Source organism: Bos grunniens, chromosome 7 (assembly GCF_055505025.1).
Source record: "Bos grunniens cultivar Pamir isolate PY7600 chromosome 7, Bosgru_T2T1.0, whole genome shotgun sequence".
Lineage (NCBI taxonomy): Eukaryota > Metazoa > Chordata > Mammalia > Artiodactyla > Bovidae > Bos > Bos grunniens.
Window position 1 is genome coordinate 16,893,898 of NC_141171.1, and position 19,407 is coordinate 16,913,304.

General features: G+C 53.7%; 1 protein-coding gene across 1 annotated transcript in view; it reads right to left on the bottom strand.

The window, feature by feature from the left end:
- Positions 1 to 567: 567 nt before the first annotated feature.
- FBN3 (fibrillin 3) overlaps positions 568 to 19,407 on the bottom strand; it is a 71,066-nt gene continuing 52,226 nt past the window's right edge. The window contains 17 exon segments of the mRNA XM_086409659.1: positions 568 to 1,591; positions 3,901 to 4,051; positions 4,606 to 4,840; positions 6,749 to 6,868; positions 6,959 to 7,087; positions 11,317 to 11,433; positions 11,605 to 11,727; positions 12,257 to 12,382; positions 13,196 to 13,402; positions 14,494 to 14,619; positions 14,804 to 14,938; positions 15,729 to 15,851; positions 15,976 to 16,095; positions 16,763 to 16,888; positions 17,112 to 17,177; positions 17,339 to 17,491; positions 18,182 to 18,307. Of these exon segments, the coding sequence (XP_086265785.1) occupies positions 1,259 to 1,591; positions 3,901 to 4,051; positions 4,606 to 4,840; positions 6,749 to 6,868; positions 6,959 to 7,087; positions 11,317 to 11,433; positions 11,605 to 11,727; positions 12,257 to 12,382; positions 13,196 to 13,402; positions 14,494 to 14,619; positions 14,804 to 14,938; positions 15,729 to 15,851; positions 15,976 to 16,095; positions 16,763 to 16,888; positions 17,112 to 17,177; positions 17,339 to 17,491; positions 18,182 to 18,307 (2,516 nt within the window). The 3' untranslated portion in view covers positions 568 to 1,258.

Genomic DNA, 19,407 nt, shown 5'->3' on the forward strand with positions numbered 1-19,407 from the left:
GTTTGACTTCACACCCTCCCCCTTTTAGTATAAAAGAAGCCTGGATTCAACTCAGGCAAGACAGTCCTTTGGGGCACAAGTCCACCATCTTCTCGGTTTGCTGGCTCTCCGAATAAAATCGCTATTCTTTGCCCCAGCAACTCATCTCCCGGTTTATCGGCCTGTTGTGCAGCGAGCAGTGCGTGAGCTTGGACTCAGTAAGAAGGACCGAATGGGTCAGTAATCGTAAAATACTTAGAATGGTGCCTAGTATAATATGTCATCTGAGCTCATGAGTCATTATTATCAGCGATGGTAAACCCACAGGAGAACCAGTGGTTAGCACTGCAGCCTGACTTTGTGCCAAAACTCCCGGGTCTGAAGTTGGCAGAACCTACCTGCACCCTGGGATGATGCCCCAAGATGCAGCGTTGGTCTTCACCCATCTCACCTACACCCTTCTTCCTCGGAACCCGGGGCAGAAGCTCATGCTTCCCAAAGCTGCTGCTGTCCTGGTCCCCTCCTCATAAGCCCCGCCTGGCCCTGCCAAAAACAGCCTCTACTGCCAGAACTTGCCAAGGGACGTACTTAACCCAAAATAACTTTATTGTTGTCTCTGCTTCTGATATGAAAGTATCCTCAGAACCTTAGCCCAGTCCCCGTGGGGATGATGAACATGGCTGCACATCAGTGACTGGGCTGGGGCCCCGCGGGCTCTTCTGCTGGAAGGAACGAGCCCTAGGCCCACCCCAACCACCCATTCCCATGTCCTCCCGACCCCCTGGGGCCAGCCCCCCCTGCAGTGCAGAAGTTTCAGCCTGAGATTGACCAGATACAGTGAAACCCAGGGCCCTCCTGGACCCTGGCTGTAGAAGTGGAGGGGGCACGCAGCTGCGGCTGCCAGCTGTCTCCAGGAAACAGTGTCGGGGTCCCTCGGGTAGAGGCTGGGCTCGCTTGAGGTCAGAGGATAGCACTTCACTCTTCCTGAGTTTTGGGGTTCCACCTGGTCGGCCATTGCTGCAGAGGATTGAACCCTCCCGCCTTCCAAATCTCCCACCTCTGGAGCGGAGGACCACATGGGGACCCTGGGGCCCATCGAGTCCAGGGCTTGTCACTAGGGTCTCCCGGGGCGGGGGTAGGTCATAGCAAACAGAGTGACATCAGTTTCCCCAAAACCCCGTGGAAGGAGGCAGGGGTGGGGCAGTGCCCAGGTGGTGAGTCTGAAAATCAGGCTGCAGGGGGTGCCTGGGGCCAGGTGGGAGGTGTGGGAACCCCTGGATTATAGCAGCTGCAACTGCACCTTCAGCCGCAAGGCTTGGCCCCCCAGCCGCCCCTCTGGCTGGGTGCCCCAAGGCTCGCCCACACTCACAACCTCCAGCTGGTATGTGCCAGGCCCTGGCTTCCGGTGCCCCAGCTGCAGGGAGCTGAGACCATGAAGGTGATGCATGCGGAAGAAGCCTCTTTCGTTGCCGCGGGCAATGACGTAGCGGACGCGGCCCCCCAGGCTCTCCAGCGCTGGCCTCAGCTCTAAGATATGCTGGGCCTGGCCCAGACAGGAGAGGTTCAGTCCCAAGGTCAGCGGAGCCTCCGTGTCAAGGCTGGCCAGGCTCGCCTGGGGAGAAAGACCAGGTGGATAACGGCAGGGGCTGGGAGAAATCAGAATGCAGGGGTATGGGGGGAGGCAAGGGGCCAAGAGGAGATTTTCAGCCAATCTCTAAAGTGGAGTAAAAAACGGACCACTCAATGCCCTTGACTTCTGTCTAGCCCTCCACCCACAAGGCCAATGGTCAGCTTGGGCTGTAGACAGAGGGTGAAGGTGGAGGCTGGTTCCCAGGTGGAAAGCAAAGAGGGGGAGGCAGGCTGACTTCAGACCCCTTGTTTCGACCGAGGGACCTTACTTGGATCCCTGCCAGTCTGGATAGAAGAAATAGAGGATTCCCCGTCAGATACCCAGACCAAAGAATTGATGCTTTCCAACTGTGGTGCTGGAAAAGACTCTTGAGAGTCCCTTGAACTGCAAGGCGATCAAACCAGTCAATCCTAAGGGAAATCAACCCATGAATACTCATTGGAAGAACTGATGCTGAAGCTGAAGCTCCAATACTTTGGCCACCTGATGTGAAGAGCCAACTCATTGGAAAAGACTGATGTTTTGGAACATCTGATGTTTCCAACTCATTGGAAAAGACTCTGTCTGGGGTGGCTGGAGTTATGACCATGGGCATTGCAGCAAGAGCCAGCCCCAGACACACAGTGACAGAGACACAGAGGAGCCAGACAGAGGCGCTGCCCAGCATCACTCCAGTTCCGGAGGCCCGCTGCACTTCCTGCATCTGGGCTCTCTGAGAGCCCCGCTGTGTACAGATGACAAAACCCTCTTTATCTAAGCTCCTCTGAATGCTTCCTGGCCCTGGCAGCCAGACAGGACCCCTGAATAAGCCAGCAAACCTCAATGGCAGGCTGACCCTGGATGGGTGATGTGTCCAATCCCACAGGAGGTTATCTGTGTTTTCATCTCCTTTGCTCTGGGCAGAGCTGTTTGTTCTGCCTAATTTACATGCTGATGGGGGTATTTTGCTGTTGCCTGAAAGTGAAAGCTATTCCTGTCCATCCCCCCCCCCCGCCCCCCTTTCAGTTCCAGAGATTTAGCCCTTCACCAGGAGTGCTGCTAGACATGCACTCTTCGTGACACCTGCTGGCAGTCTGTGGGTATTGCAGGCAAAACCACAAGACCCAGCCTGCTTCTGCCTAGATCTGCTTGGGTCCATGCTAGAAGCCCTGACAACCACTCCAGTCACTCTTAGTTCCAAAGGCTGGTGAAACAGTGGCAAACCTGAGACACTGGGCCTTATCCCTATGAAGCTTACAAAAATAATGGCAACAAATGCCTTTGTTGCCTGTCACCTCCTGGCTGGGACAGCCCTCTCTCAGAGTCCCTCTGGGTTTAAGCACCAATAACCCTCAAAACAACCAGCCTAACCCCTTCTTCCCTCCGCCTCGTTCAGACCCTCTGCTTCTGCACCTCTTTCCAGTACCCATGATGCTCCTGGAACTATGCCCAGGCCTCCTGGGCATATACCCACATGGTTTTTCCCAGAAAGGGGAAAACAACAACTAGAAAGAAAAGCAAAGGAAGTGCTTGGAGCAGCACATGTATCCAGCAGCAAATGCTTAGCTTTCAGATGCCTTAGAGGGGATGGTGGCAAGACTGGCCAGAAGTGGCCTCAGAGACTGTTCAGCTGAAGGACAAGAAAGCTGAATCTGTGACAAAAACATCCTCCCTACAAAAGGCCCTGGTGGGGTCAGGGCCATGGCTGGAGTGGCCCCAGGGGACAGAGGGGCTAAACTGCAGAACTGCTCTGCTGTTCTTGAGAGTGTAGTGGGGAGGGGGGAGAGACCCTTGCAATTTCCAGAGACAAGAAGGGTTCAGGAGGCCTGGGCATAGTTCCAGGAGCATCATGGGTACTGGAAAGAGGTGCAGAGGCAGAGGGTCTGAACGAGGGGGAGGGAAGAAGGGGTTAAGCTGGCTATTATGAGGGTTACTGGTGCTTAAACCCAGAGGGACTCTGAGAGAGGGCTGTCCCTGCCAGGAGGTGACAGGTGACAAGTCCCAGGGCATAGGCAGGTTTGGGGGCTCAAGACATTTCTCCTGCATCCAAGTACCATGGAAAGGATCCCTGGGAGGCATCACACCCAGGGTCTGTGTGTGGGGGGGTCTGACTTGTCAGTGGGAGCAAGTTGGGGTGTTTGGGGGGCCTGTGTTCCCCAGAGAGCTCCCAAGGGGAATCCTCAGGCTGAGAAAGTACAGTAAGATGCAGGCAGGCACCATGACACAGGGGACAGCTGTGACCTGGAGTCTGTGCTCCTCATCTCTGCCCATCCCCTGGCTGCTCCCCATGCCCAGTGCACCCCCCGTGGCACCTGGTGGTCCCTACGAGTGCTGCGCCGTGGCCGGTCACGAGAAGGCTGGCCGTTGATCTTGCATTCGTAGCAGGCTTCAGGTGACAGTGGCTCCCCCTCATCTGGGGCATCCTGGGATCCGGGGCTGAAGCCCAGGCCAGAGACACAGTGCCTTGGCCAGGACAGAGGGCAGGTGAATCAGGCTGGTGGGACATCCCCAGCCACCCAACCCCCTACACTCCATTTGGAGTCACACTGCCCATGGGGACGAGGATGAGTGTGCCAGTGTGTCTTTGCATGCACCTACATGTGTGTGTGCACCCTTATGTGGGTGTGGGTGTGAACCTGCATGCACGCAGAGGTGTGGATATACACCCGAGTGTACCCGTGTGTGTGTGTGTGTGAGCCTGCGTGCACCCTGTCAAAATGGGCTTGCACACATGTGCACACTGGGATACAGGAATGCACAAGGGTACCCAGGCATGTTGGCATAGGTGTGAGCCCTGTGCACACTCGAGTATATTAGCACTGAGCACATGAAGGTGTATAGGACAATGACACACTACAGTGGGGTGTGAGCTTGTGTATGCACATCCACAGGTGTTGTTGGGCCTCTGCACCATTTCTCAGCGTACATGTATATACATGCCTGCATGTGGACCCGTGAGTGTGTGTGCACTCCCGGGGTATGGGGGGCTCTGGGTTCACTCCATTCAAGCCCCTCACCCTTGCCCAGCCCGGAAGTAGCCTCGAGGGCAGCCGCACAGGAAGCCACCGGGGGTATTGGCACAGCTGTAGCTGCAGGGGCCGCTCCGAGCCGCACACTCATCCACGTCCTGGCAGCCCCTAACGGCCTGGTCAAAGTCAAAGCCCGAGGGGCAGACACAGCGGAAGCCGCCCAGCGTGTTGTGGCAGGAGGCACTGCCACAGGCCGAGGGTGACAGGACACACTCGTTCTCATCTGTGGATGGGGAGGGGGAGAGAGGGTGGGAGGTGGGGGGCGGGGGGCCACCTTCGTATCTCCTGAGCCCTCCACCTGCATTGCTCCCGTCCCCATGAAGCAACTCCAGCTCCTTCTTCAAGCCCAAGACCAATGTCGAAACCTCCATAGGGGGCTTCCCTGGTGGGTCAGTGGTAAAGAATTTGCCTGCCAATGTAGGGGATACAGGTTCGATCTCGGATCCAGGAAGATCCCATATATGGCTGAGCAACTAAACCCGTGTGCCACAACTACTGAGCCTATGTGCTCTAGAGCCCCAGAACTGCAACTACTGAGCCCATGTGTTGCAACTACTGAAGCCTGCAGGCCTTAGAGCCCATGCTCTGCAGCAAGAGAAGCCACTGCAATGAGAACCCACTCACTGAAACTAGAGAAAAGCCTGCACAGCAATGAAGACCCATCATAGCCATAAATAAATAAATAAAGCTATTAAAAAAAAAAAAGCCTCCATCAAGCTTCCTGTAAGTCCTTGGACTAGGTCTATCGGCCCCTGTACTTCACCTCCCCACCCCGGATCCCGTGATTCTCCTTTGAAGCATTTCTCAAAACTTCCCAGGAATCCTAGGGACTTCCTGGTAGACTGGTGGCTAAGACTCTTTGCTTCCACTACAGGGGCATGGGTTTGATCTCTGGTTGGGGAACTAAGATCCCAATTGCTGGGCAGTGTGGCCAGAAAAAGAGAAAAAACAAAAACCAAAACCAAAACCAAAAAACTTCCCAGGAATTCCTAAATGGTGGGATGTTCTTAGAACAAGATTTCCCCCCTTGGCATTACTGTGGTTTGAGGCCATTTCATTCTCTGTGTTGGGTGGCTGTCCACCCACTAAATGCCAGGAGCACCCAGCACCCAGTTGTGATCATCAAAAGTATCTCCATGACACTTCGAAATGGCACCTGGTTGAGAACCACTGACATAATTGATCCCTGTCTCCCCCTCAAGACTGGACAATGAGTGGGCAGCAATGGAGTCTGATCTCAGCTCACTTCTGCATCCATAGGGCCTGAATAAGGCAGGTCCCGGGCATACCATTGCCAAAGGAATGAATGAGTAAGTATGCAGAGCAGGAGACAGGCTGAGAAACGGGGACTGGCCAACGAGGCAATTACCTGTGGGCTCCCAGGGGACAACAAACACGTGAGACAGGGCAAAAGATGGGGAATTTAGCTTAGGACCCACCAGGAGGGGCAGGAGGAGGAGCCAGAGAGAAGGCAGTGCTGGAGGTAGTGGCAGGACAGAGAAAGCTGAGTCACAGTGGGTGGAGAGTCTGGGAGGGGCAGACAGTGATACCCAGAGCAGAGGAGGTGGAAGGCAAAGGCCAAGGAAAGGTGATGGAGAGGTCGCAGGAGAGTGGTCCCCACGTGGGTAGAATGTAAAGGCTAGACTGCAGGGGAGAAGGAAGAGGAGAGCTGAGGATGACGCTGTTATTGGGAGCAGCAAAGAACAGTGTGCAGTGAGGAAGGCTGGAGGGAAGGCAGAAGACTAGTCCCTCAAACTCAGGGCATCTTGCAACAGGTACGACAAAAGATGTAGCATACACACACCCATTTCCATTGCCACATCCATGGCAGACATTACTAATCAATCCAAGCACACTTTCTCAGTGATCATAGGCACATCTCAAACTCTCCGCTGAGCTCTCCATACTATCACTCCCTGAGAAATGACTACCACTCTGCCACCCTGGCTCTGCAGACCCCTGACTCCCTAGCTTCTCCAGCAGCAGGGAACTCAACTAACTTCTAAACCAGCCCATCAGACCTTTAGGTAGTCTTGCTTATCACAGCATCCTGCCCTGGGAGTGGTTCCCAGTCACCAAGTTTGGACAGATTCTGGTTGGGGGTCAGCTTCCTCCCAGGCCCCCCACTCACCTACACACTGGCTCCACTGGGAATGTGGGGTGAAGCCCTGGGGGCAGCTGCAGCGATAGCCCCCCAGCTCGTTCTGACAGCCATGCTTGCAGCGATGAGGCCCATTGCATTCATCCACGTCTGTGAGATTGAGAAAGAGGACAAGAGGCTGGCCAGGCAGCCCCCAGGGGCACCCCCGAGGGCCTAGACCTCATCCAAGCCCAGTTCTACCTTTGCAGCCATGACCGGAGCTGTCCAGGGTGAAGCCTTGATAGCACTCACAGCTGAAGCTGCCTGGGGCATTGTGGCAGCGCCCACGGGTACCACATGGGCCAGGCTGGGCCAAGCACTCGTCATTGTCTGCAGAGGACAGAGAAGAGGGTGGTAAGGGCACCATGCTGCCGGGCCTACCACCTGATCAACTGTTCCAGACATACCTTAACCTCTCTGAGGCCTGAGTCTCCCCCACTGTGAAAGGAGATCCAGAACAGCGACCACTTCACAGAAACGTCACTAACATTTGAGATCACACACAAATAGGACTTCGTTTGACTCTCTACCACCTCAACGCTGTGTGACTTGGGGCAATTGACTTACCCTCTCCGTGCCTCAGCTTTACCAGCTGTAGTGTAGAGATGATAATATCTACCTCATTGTGTTTATAAGAATTAAATTAATCTAATCACATTAAGCACTGGGACAGTGCTCAACATAAAATTAACAAAGACCCTTTTCCTTCTCTGGGAAAATGACCTGGGGTAACCACTGCACCCTGTCCTCGTGGAAAGCTGAAAATTGTGGCGTATCAGCCAGAGTCATGGACTGAATGTGTGTGGGTCCCCACCCACCTCACCACCACCACCAAATCCCCATGTTGAAACCCTAACCCCCAGAGTGATGGTATTAGAAGGCGAGACATTTGGGTGGTGATTAGGGTTAGATAAGGTCATGAGGGTGGGGCCCTCATGATGGGATTGGTGCCCTTGTAAGAGACATCAGAGAGATTACTCCTGTTCTCCCTCCCCCATGTGAGGAAGGCAGCTGTCTGCAAGCCAGGAAGAGCCTCACCACAAGCGGATCTTAATCTCAGATTTCCAGCCTCCAGAGCCGGCAATAAATGTCTGTTTTTTAAGCCACCCGGTCTATGATACTTTCTAATGGCAGCCTGAGCCAAGACAACCTAGTTACCAGGCAACATTGGCATGGTGGTCATGACCCACAGTGGTAAATTGCACTGGGACTAGGATCATGCAGAATGAACCACACATTTCTTAAAAAAGTGAAGTGAAGTTGCTCAGTCATGTCCAACTCTTTGTGACCCTATAGACTGTAGCATACCAGGGTCCTCTGTCCATGGGATTTTCCAGGCAATAGTACTGGAGTGGATTGCCATTTCCTTCTCCAGGGGATCTTCCCAACCCAGGGCTCGAACCCAGGTCTCCCGCATCGTAGACAGACGCTTTACCGTCTGAGCCACCAGGGAAGTGCAATCCTAATTTGAGCTTCCTTGAGTTTGGCGATTCTTTTATCATTTAATATTTTTTTTAATTAAAAAAAATTATTTTTTTGGCCATGTGGCATGCGGAATCTTAAATCCCTCAATCAGGGATTGAACCCACACCTCCTGTGGTGGGAGCACAGAGTCTGAAGCACTGGATTGCCAAGAAAGTCCTTACTTTTTAATTTTTTAAAATTTACCTTATTCAAATGAAGTTAATTTACAATGTTGTGTTAGCTTCTTGTATATAGCAAAGTGACTCAGTTATATATATATATATATATTTTTTTCACATTCTTTTCCATTATGGCTTATTATAGGATACCCTATGCTATAGAATAGGACCTTGATGTTTATCTATTCTCTGTACTAAATTTGCATTTGCTAATCCCAAACTCCCCATCAATCTCTCCCCCACCCCATCCTCCTTGGGTACCACAGATCTGTTCTCTATGTTTGAGAGCCTGTTTCTATGTTGTAGATAGGTTCACTTGTGCCTTATCTTAGTTTCTGCGTGTTAAGTGATGTGATATGGTATATGCCTTTCTCTGTCTGACTTCACTTAGCATGACAGTCTCTAGGTCCATCTATGTTGCTGCAAATGGCATTATTTCACTCTTTTTCGTGGCTGTGTAGTATTCCACTACGTATACATATACATATATATATACACACACGTAGCACATCTTCTTCATTGAGTATGAAGATTCTCGACACCAGGCACATCCCTGTGGGAACCTAGAAGCTGTCTTGGGTACAGGAGGAATTGGGTATTCTAAGCCTTTGTGTGCACACGTGTACAGCTGCACACACACAGTTGCCACGTTAAGCGTGCTCACCTCAGGAAGGAGGGAAAGTGACTGAACAACAACAACAGAAAAAGGGGAATGCCTGTCATTTCGTGGCTGGAAATGCTCACTCCTTTACCAGATATGCACATGGCTCACCTCCTTCAAACCTTTGCTCAAATTTCCTCTTTCAGTGAGGCTTGTCATTAATTCTGTTTTAAAATTGTAGGCCTCCTAGTGATTCCTCTTCTGGGTGTGTTTATCCAAAGAAAATGAAAACACTAATTCGAAAAGATATCCACAGCCCCATGATCATTGCAGCATTATTCAGAATAGCCAAGAGCTGAAACAACCTAAGTGTCCAAAGACAGATGAAAAAAGAAAAATGTGTTACATGTGTACAATGGACTATTAGTCAGCTATAAAAAAGGAGATCCTGCTGTTCATGATAACATGGTTGGTTGGACCTTGTGAGTATTTTGCTAAGATGAAATCAGTTGGACAGAGAAAGACAAATGCCATATGATCCCACTTATATATGGAATCTAAAAACAAAATAAGAAAGCCAAGCTCACAGATACAGAGAATAAACTCATGGTTGTTAGAGAAGGGTTTTGGGGGGGTGAGTGAAAGGCGTTAAGGGGATCATAGGTACAAATTTCCAGTTAAAAATAAATGAATCATGGGATGTAATGTACAGCATGGTGACTGTGGTTAGTAATACTACAATGAATGAAATAGTGCCGTTTGCAGCAACATGGATGGATCTAGAGATTGTCGTACTAAGTGAAGTAAGTCAGACTGAGAAACACAAATATCATATGATATCACTTACACACGGAATCTAAAAAGATGACGTAAATGAACTCATATATAAAACAGAAACAGACTCACAGACACAGTAAAAAAATTTATGGTTGCCAAAGGGGAAAAGGCGAGGGGGAGGGATGAATTAGTAGGAGTTTGGGATTAATATACACACCCTGCTGCTGCTGCTGCTAAGTCGCTTCAGTTGTGTCTGACTTTGTGCGACCCCAAAGACGGCAGCCCACCAGGCTCCCCTGTCCCTGGGGTTCTCCAGGCAAGAACACTGGAGTGGGTTGCCATTTCCTCCTCCAATGCATGAAAGTGAAAAGTGAAAGTGAAGTTGCTCAGTCGTGTCCGACTCTTAGCGACCCCATGGACTGCAGCCCACCAGGCTCCTCCGTCCATGGAATTCTCCAGGCAAGAGTACTGGAGTGGGGTGCCATTGCCTTCTCCGAATATACACACCCTACTATATATAAAATAGATAACCAACAAGGACCTACTAAATATTCACAAAGAACTCTACTAAATATTCTGTAATAACCTATATGGGAAAAGAATATGAAAAAGAATAGATAAGTATATATGTACACATGTGGTGTACATGTGGTGGCTCAGTGGTAAGGAAGCCACCTGCCAATGCAGGAGATGCAGGTTCAACCCCTGGGTTGGGACAGAAACAGCAGAAGGAAATGGCAACCTACCCTAGTACTCTTGCCTGGGAAATTCCATGGACAGAGGAGCTTGGTGGGCTATAATCCATGGGGTCACAAACGAGTCGGGCACAACTTAGCGACTTAATCACCCTGTGTATAACTGAATCATGTCCTATACCCTTGGGGTCTAGAACAGGATGAAGCAAACTGCTTCTGTAAAGGACCAGGTAGGAAATATCATTTACCCTATTGCAACTACTAGGTTCTGCTGTTGTAGCAAAAGCAGCCACAGACATGTAAATGAATGGGCATGGCTGTGTGCCAATAAAACTTTATTGACAAAAGCAAGCAGGGGGCTGGGCTTGACCTGGGGGCTGGAGTCTGCTGATTTCTGGTCTAGAGCACTGCCTAGTACACAGGTGTTCAGTATCTGTTAGCTGAGTTCATGGGAGCCCAAACAAAGCCACCTGTGACTGGGCTCAGCCCTTGGGGGAGATCTGGTCCTCCCAGGTCACAAGACACTAAGAAGTGATTGGTGTGGACTGTATAAGCCCCTTGGCTTTTAGGAGCAGCCTGGAGAAGCCCTAAAAGACAGACTCAGCACACCAGAGGTGAGGATAGGTGTCCTGGGCCAAGGTCAGAGAGACTCCTGAGGGTGGCCTCCTAGGTTCCTAGGGCAAGGAAGAAGACTGAGGTCCAAGACACCACTAGGATGTAAACAGCGACAGAACAAGCACTTTGATCACCCCTGTGTCCCTGACATCTGGCCCACACTGTGCCTTTGCTTCTTATCTGGTGAAAGCTGGGGTCATGCTGCCAGGGAGGGCTGAGGGGACTCACCAAAGCAGGCCTGGTGGCGCTGGGTGAAGCCAGGGGGACAGCGGCAGGTGAAGGCACCGATGGTGTTGACGCAGAAGAACTGGCAGTTGTGCTGCCTGGAGGAGCACTCATCCAGGTCTGTGACACAGAAGGTCCCGGAGGGCTCAGGGTAGGGCCTGCCGGGGCTGGGGGCTTCCCAGGGGAGATGCCCTGGAGACAGAAGCTCACCCCATGCAACGGGAGGGGGAGCCCCTGAGGAGGACAGGGACAGAGCCCCATGGGCCGTGGGTGTGGGAAGAGGGATGTCACCTCGGCAGATCCTGCCGTTCTCCTCCAGCAGGTAGCCACGGGGGCAGGCACACAGGAAGCTGCCCTCAGTGTTTTTGCAGAGGAAGGGACATGGCGTAGGGGCCTGGCTGCACTCATCCACATCTAGACGGGACACAGCACTCAGGAGGGTCAGACAGACATTCCTGGGGGCTCAGGGGTGGGGTTCTCCACCCAGGCCCAGTTGAGGCCTCTTTCCCAGACCCTAGACAACCAGAATCTGTAGGCTTAACCAAGGAACCAGCATTTTTTTCTGCAAAAAGCGAGAGAGTAAATATATTTGGCTTTGTGGTCTTAATTCCAACTACTCAACTCTTTGTAGCAGGAAAAACAGCCACTGTATGAGAAGACAAACAGGCATGGCCGTGTGACAATAAAACTTTATTAACAAAACAAGCAGAGGGCCGGATTCAGCCTTTGGGCAGGAGTTTGCTGACCCTGATTTAGATGAACCCCTGCTACACAATGTAATTGAAAATCTTAGGATGCACCAAATAACAGGAGAAAAGCGGCCCAAATAGAGTCGGGTGGAGGAAAGAAACGAAGCTGCTTTGCTTTCTGGACTTGGTTTTCTCATGGAAGTGTGTGCCAGGTGCTGTAAGGAGAGGCTCAGAGAAAGGGGCGGGGGGCTCACCTAGGCAGGCTGTGGCAGTGGTGTCAGGCGCGTACCCAGCCTGGCAGTGGCAACGGAAGGAGCCAAGGCTATTGATGCATTCACCATGAGGGCACAGGTGAGGGAGCACACGGCACTCATCCACATCTGAGGACAAGCAGGGCTTGGCTGGGGCTACCCACCTTGGTCACTGGGACATGCCACCTCCCTCGGGTCCACCAGCACTCCCCTGGGAGGTAAGGCCAGCCCTTGCTTCCCCGCCCTGCACCCCAGAGCTGGAGACCCAGCCCCTGTGATCCCCACACTCAGGCTTATGAAGCTCCTCCTACTGGACGCTGAGAGCCCTCAGGGTGGAGGACACATAGCCTCACCAGCAACACCTCATCAGGACACCCCAGACACATACATGGAAGCAAAGATGGACATGCCAGTCACCTGCTTAGATGCTTCTACAGAATCACAAGGGCACACACTCATGGGTTTCTCTGGGTCAGACACGCACACTCGCTCACACATGTGCCCATCCTCATAGATGCTTATCAGAATCCTGAACCAGCTCACTCCTTCTCATCCACTTTCTGGTGTGAACTCCCCACCCAGCCTCACCCTCAACAGCACACACACACACACATGCTAACAAGCTCGCACACATAACACACACCAGCTCACATGCTCAACTAGCTTGCACTCATAGGAGAGGCACACCAGCTCACACACTCTCACACACTAAGGAGCCCCCACACACCCAGAACAAAGGACACACACACACATACACACACACTTTGGTTCACACACCTGCTCACCCATCCACCCAAGTTCATGCACACACACTCACAGAGCGATGAAGGGGCTGTGGTTCACACTGGTCCACCCACCCGCCAGCACAGAGATGCATACACACTGGTTCACACACACGAACACTGGCCGCGGCACAGGCACACGACAGAGAACAGTACCCACCTCGGCCGTCGGCAGTGTAGCCCGAGCCGTGGGGGCACAACTTCCGGTGGGCAGACGTGCCAGGTAGCGGACAGGGCTCGCAGCCGGGGCCCCAGCCGCGGCCGCCCCCGCAGCAGCACTCGGCCCTGGTGACCGCCTCGCCCCTGCTGGACTGAGCCTGGCACGTGGCCTGCAGCACCTCAGAGAAGCAGGGCCCCTGCCGGATGTCTGGGGAGAACAGGTGGAGATGACGGGCGGGAGGAACAAGCCTTCCATCCAGGCTCCCCTTCCCCAAGGGCATCGGCGGTGCTGAGAATCTACATATAGGTTCCAGCATCTCCAACACGACTGCGCATGTCCACTGCGTGGCGGCTTCTAAACTGTGGTCGCCCAGCACTGTGGTTTTTTCCCCCTGCTTTGGGTGCATTACGCAGCATGGAAGATCTTAGTTCCCCAACCAGGGATCAAACCCTAGCTCCTTGCAGTGGAAGCGTGGAGTCTTAACCAGGGGACCACCAGGGAAGTCTGCCCGCCCCCTTCTCGCCCTGGCCTAGCTCTGTGAAACGCCCTCTGGCGGCTGGGCTGGACTGTGGCAGAACCTAGAGACCCCAAATCCGAGGCGTAGCCCCTGGGCTGCAGATGTGGGCGGCTTTCTGAGGTCAAACGGCAGCATCCCTCTGGCCGCAGGGAGAACGGATGGTCAAGGGGTAGCGTGGAGGCAAAAGGTTGTGGCCTCCAGGACAGACAGTGGGGCCAGAGCAGAGAGGTGATGTCCACGGAGGTGGGGAGAAGGTCATCAGATTACTTGGGGAGGCTGGCTTGGGGGTCCGGGTGGGAAGCAGGGCATCACTGAGATGGGGTTCAGGGAGCAGGTACTGAACTTGTTCTGGGGTGAGCTGCATCTGGGGGTCATGGAGGCTGGGGTGGTACGGGAGGCAGCTGGATACACCCCCTTGGCCTGAAGCTGAGGGGTGGAGACTGTGCTCCAGGAGCAGAGTGTGTAGAGAGAAGGCGACAAGGACACTGGGGACCAGGACAGATAAGTCGCCCGGACACCTGGTACCACTGGGTCGCGCTCTAGGTTTAGCCCCACGAAGTGGTGAACTTGGGGAGGGCCTCTTCCTGGGTGTAATGATAGGGTAGTGGGGACATGCCCTCATCTTTCGGGGGGGTGACCGAAGGGACGAAGGGAAGCTGGGGGCATGCGATGAACACATGTGTCTGGATTGGCTGGGTAACCCCCTCGGTGCCCCCAACCCTGTCCCCGCCTCAGGGAACTCCCGGGTGGTGGTGCCACACTGGGACTTTGTCACACTCACCCTGGCACTTGGTGAGGCTGGGGCTGGGCTGGTAGCCCTCGTCACAGTCACAGTGGAAGCTGCCCACGGTGTTGATGCAGTGGCCGTTGGCACAGGGGCTGGGCTGGGCACGGCATTCATCATCATCTGAGGCAGGAGGGATAAGGCAGGCCGGCAGGGAGGCAGGGAGGCCAGAGTCCTCTGAGCTGGCCTCCACCTCCAGGGTCCATGTCTGCCCTCCACCTCCAGGATCCATGTCTACCTCCTCGCATGCCCTCTGGCTTTGAACTCTCTTGTCTGTGGTGGGATAGGGTGGGGAAGCCCTCTGTACCTGTGCAGCCCTCCCTGGAGCCTGGCTGGGGCCTCATGCCTGGGGGGCAGATGCAGGCGAAAGTGCCAATGAGGTTCTTGCACAGCATTCCCCGGGCGTGGCAGTCTTGCTCACCGTCTGCACACTCGTCCACATCTGTGGGTGACCATGGGTCGATGGTGCTCATGGCTCAGCTCCAGGCTGTGAAAATCTGGACTCTCCCACCCTCCAATGGCCTCCCAGAGAGGTACCTGAAGCACTGCCCACTGTCCATTCCTCCCCCACCTATCCCAGACTTCCTGGGAAGTCAAGTGGGAGGGGATGGTCAGGACTGCCCCAAACACCTGCATCCCCTGCCCACATCAGGGTCTCTGAATCTGTATGACCTTCACCATGGTCCCTGGAACATTGACCCTGAAACAGCCCTTGAGGGACCAAGTCCCAGGCCAGGGTTTCTACCCTCTACACTATGGACATTTGGGACTCGAAAATTCTTTGTGGTGGGAGGCTCTTCTGTCCAGTGTAGGATACTGAACAGCAACCTTGGCCACCCGATGCCTGTAGCAACCCCCACCTCTATTCAACTGTGACAATAAAAAGTATCTCCAGACATTTCCACGTGTCCCCAGGGGGGAAGGGAACAGTCACTGTCCCCACTGTGCCAGCCCATTCAGGGCATGTCCAGTCACCACCAGAGAGGCCTCCGGAGCCACAGTCCTGTTCTGTTAGACTGAGGAGATGCTCCCCTTTCATAAAAATACAGAACCACCCCTCACAAAAGAGCACCCATTGCACCTCACTTGTCTCAGCTCTCCCGTCACTTTATCACTTAGTACTCATTCCCACTCTTGGAGGCACAGCTCTTATTTCTTCATTTTCTCTCGGGACCGAGGTATGGCGAGCCCCAGCGCCCTGTCTATCCGCCACCTGCCTGTGCGGGTCCTACCTCGGCACATGGCCCCATCCTCTCGTAACGCATAGCCGACTGGACAGGTGCACACGTAGGAGCCCTCGGTGTTGTGGCAGCGGAAGGCACAGAGCAGGGGGTTCAGGGAGCACTCATCAATGTCTGGAAAGGCCAGTGGAGGTGCCGGGTGGGTGGGGTCTGCCTGCAGGACCTCCTCTCCCTTTCTCAGGTCAGCCCCCATTAGCCTCCGTTTCACAGCCCCAGGTCTGGGCAGGCCAAGCCTTACCCTCGCAGGTCATCATGGGACCAGGTTCAAAGCCATCTGCACAGGCACATTCGAAGCCTCCTATGACATTGGTGCAGGTGCCTCCCCCACAGGGGTGCCCGATGGAGCACTCATCTGTGTCTGCGGTGGGGAGGTAAGGGGGTGGTCAGGGCCTTCAGGGAGCCCCCACCCTTGACATGATCCTGTCTGCCTCCTGCTGAGTGTCTACAGACTGGACAGGGCTAGATTTGCCGCATCAGGGCTGGACTCGGGGCAGAGGCATTCGGTAAGTGAATACGTGAATGAGGGACTTCCTGGTGACCCGGTGGCTAAGACTCTGTGCTCCCACTGCAGGACACCCGGGTTCCATGCCTGGTCAGGGAACTCGATCCCACATGCCGCAACTGAGTTCACATGCAACAAAGAGTTCACACACCATAACTAAGATCCTGCATGCCGCAACTAAGACCTGATGCAGCCAATTAAATAAATATTAAAAAAGAAATAGTAAAAGCTTTAAAAATAGGTGAATGTAAGCTAGTGAATGAATGAGCAAGAGAGTACGTAAATGAATGAATGAATAAGTGTGAGAATGTGTGAATAAGTGAATAGGTGAAAGAGTAAATAAATGAATAACTCTGCAAATGCATGAATGAATGAGTGAATGAGCAAGTAAACGTTGGTGAGATGGACAGGTGGGTGTGCAGAGTGATAGCGGCTGAGAGGCGGGATGCTCCCTTGGGTGGCATTTGCCCTCCCCAGCTCCTTCCTTTCCTGGGAAGCAAGCTGGGGTGGGCTAGTCCCTCACCCACGCAGCTGACACCCGTGAAGTCCAGGCTGTAACCAAAGGGACACTCGCAGCGGAATGAGCCATCGGTGTTGACGCAAAGGCCATTAGTGCAGACGCCAGGGGTCTCCGCACACTCGTTTACATCTGCAAGCGGCAGGGGTTGCAGGCCTCTGTCACACCCTGGCCACAATCAGGGTCTCTTCCTTCCCTTCAAGGAGGTGGGCCGGGGGCGGTGTCCAGGGCCACCCATGGGTCAAGGAGGGAACCTGAGACTGGGGAATCAGGACAGAGCTCAGACAGGGCTGGGAAGGAATGCAGGAGGCTGCTGTGGCCTCGGGGGCTCTCAGCACTTGGGTGAGAAGCTCACCTTCCCTGGAGTCATCTGGGCCTGGGACTGCCCCGTGGCCAAAGGGACACAGCTCCTGAAAGGCGACTGGACACCAAGGGGGAAGGGAGGTGAGGGTCTGTGGCCAGGTGCAGTCCCAGCATCCCCTGTGTGTGGGGAAGGCTGGAGAAGAATTGAAGGAGAGCAGACAGGGGAGGGGCAGGGGGCAGGCAGGAAGGACCAGGGAGACTGGGCAGGGGGGCCCTCACCACTGCCTTCCTGGGGACACAGCTCGCAGGGGTCGTTCCAGCCCTCGCCGGGCCTCTGGCTACAACAGCACCGGGCCTTGGTGGTGTTGAAAGCTTTGGGTACTGAGCACTTTCCGGCCTCGAAATGGGTAAAGCAGAAACTCTGCCGTGTGTCTGTGGGGGTGATTCCCCAGTGAAACTGCTAGAAGGGCCAGCCACCCCCAGTTCTTGTGAATGGGGTGGTCCTGACCCTACCAGCAGCCAATCAGAACAGTTCAGGATCACTCCGTGGTGATTGGTTCAGGGACGAACATGTGACCCACCCTGGGCCAATGAGGGTCGGTCCTGGGGCTTTTGCTGAGAATCTGAGAATCCTTTCCAGCAACACCCCACAGTCACAGAATCTGAGAATCCTTTCCAGTAACACCCCACATTCACAGCTGTGGGAGTCATCCCAAGTTAGCAGAATGGTCAAACCTAGCCATGTAATTCTTGGATCAGAATCCCCTTCTTGGAGAGGCAAAGCAACTCATTCCAAAGAACCAGAGGACCCCAGACTTCAGACCCCAAATTCTCATTACTGACGCCCATTCCCTAGCCTGAGCCTTCACTGACGTGATTCGGCTTTACGGACTGAGGAGTTTGGCTCACCACTGGTTCCCAGAATGACAAATACTGGTCGAGTTGCCCTAACCTGGGAGAGAAGAGACCAGCTCAACCCAGGTGAAGCTAGCCCACACTGGACAAGCCTCCTGGAGACCCACACAAGAAACTGCAAGCCCCCTTTATGGGTGATGTAGTTTTTCCCCCACCCCACCTCCCACCTCTTCCCTCAGCCTGAGTGCTCCCTGGCTCCAGACTCACCAAAGCAACGGTGCCCGTTGTCAGACAGGACAAAGTCAGGTGGGCAGAGGCAATCGAAGCTTCCGGCGCTGTTGGTACAGGTGCCAAAAAGGCACAGGTTGGGCTCTTCGGAGCACTCGTCGATGTCTGGAGGGGCAGGGACATGAAGTGAGGGGGGATGCATCAGGCCTTCCACGGGTGGGGCAGCATCAGCTGCTGGGAGGGGCAGAAGGAGTGGGGGCCCATCCCGGGAGGATCCAGGGACTGTTGCGGGGTGGGGTCCCCAGGGCTCAGGATAAGCCAGAGCTCCAGGTAGGCAGTGTGTGTGTGTGTCTCTCTCCTAGAAGGTGTCTTCAAGGTAGAGATCATGGTCAGGAAAAGTTCATCATTAGAGACTAAATTTGTACAGAGCTAACCAAGACTGGTCCCCTGAAGAAGGGAATGGTAACCTACTGCAGTATTCTTGCCTAGGAAATCCCATGGACAGGGGAACAACTGTAGTTCATGGGTTCGAAAAGAGTCAGACATGCCTGAGTGACTAAACCGCCACCAACCAAGACTGGGTAACATTAGCCTACGGTGGATGGAGTTAGCTCACATTATACTAGACTAGTCCATCTGCTAAGGCCAGACTGGCCCAGGTTATCCCAGGTTGCACAAGCCTAATCCAAGTGAATGAATGGTGGTCAGGCCAGACTGCTCCAGATTAGCATGGAATATACAAGTCACCCAGGTGTGGAATAATGCCGGAGCTCAGGTCAGACCAGTCCTCGACCATCACTCATCAAGTGATGGATTCCACGTTTGGGCCAGTGAGACCCACACCCATGCCCATTTCATGGGATTCATGAGGAAGCCTGAGGGCCCCAGAGACACCTGAGCTGAGAGACCATCTTAATAACAGTAAAAGTGTATGGAGCTGCATTGAGCACTGTGCTAAGAGCATCTTGTGTGTGTATGTGATTCGGTTTTATTTTTTAATTTTTGGCTGCATCACAGGCATGTGGGATCCTAGCTCCTTGACCAGGGTTCGAACCCACGTCCCCTGAGTTGGAAGCGAGGACTCTATACCACTGAACTACCAAGCTCAGTTCAGTTCAGTTCAGTTCAGTCGCTCAGTTGTGTCTGACTCTTTAAGGTAGTCCCCTAAGTGCATCTTTTCACTCACCACCAGTCCAGCTGGCATTCCCATTTTACACATGGAGGAACAGAGGCCGAGGGGTGCCCTCCCCTCCCGGCCCCAGAGC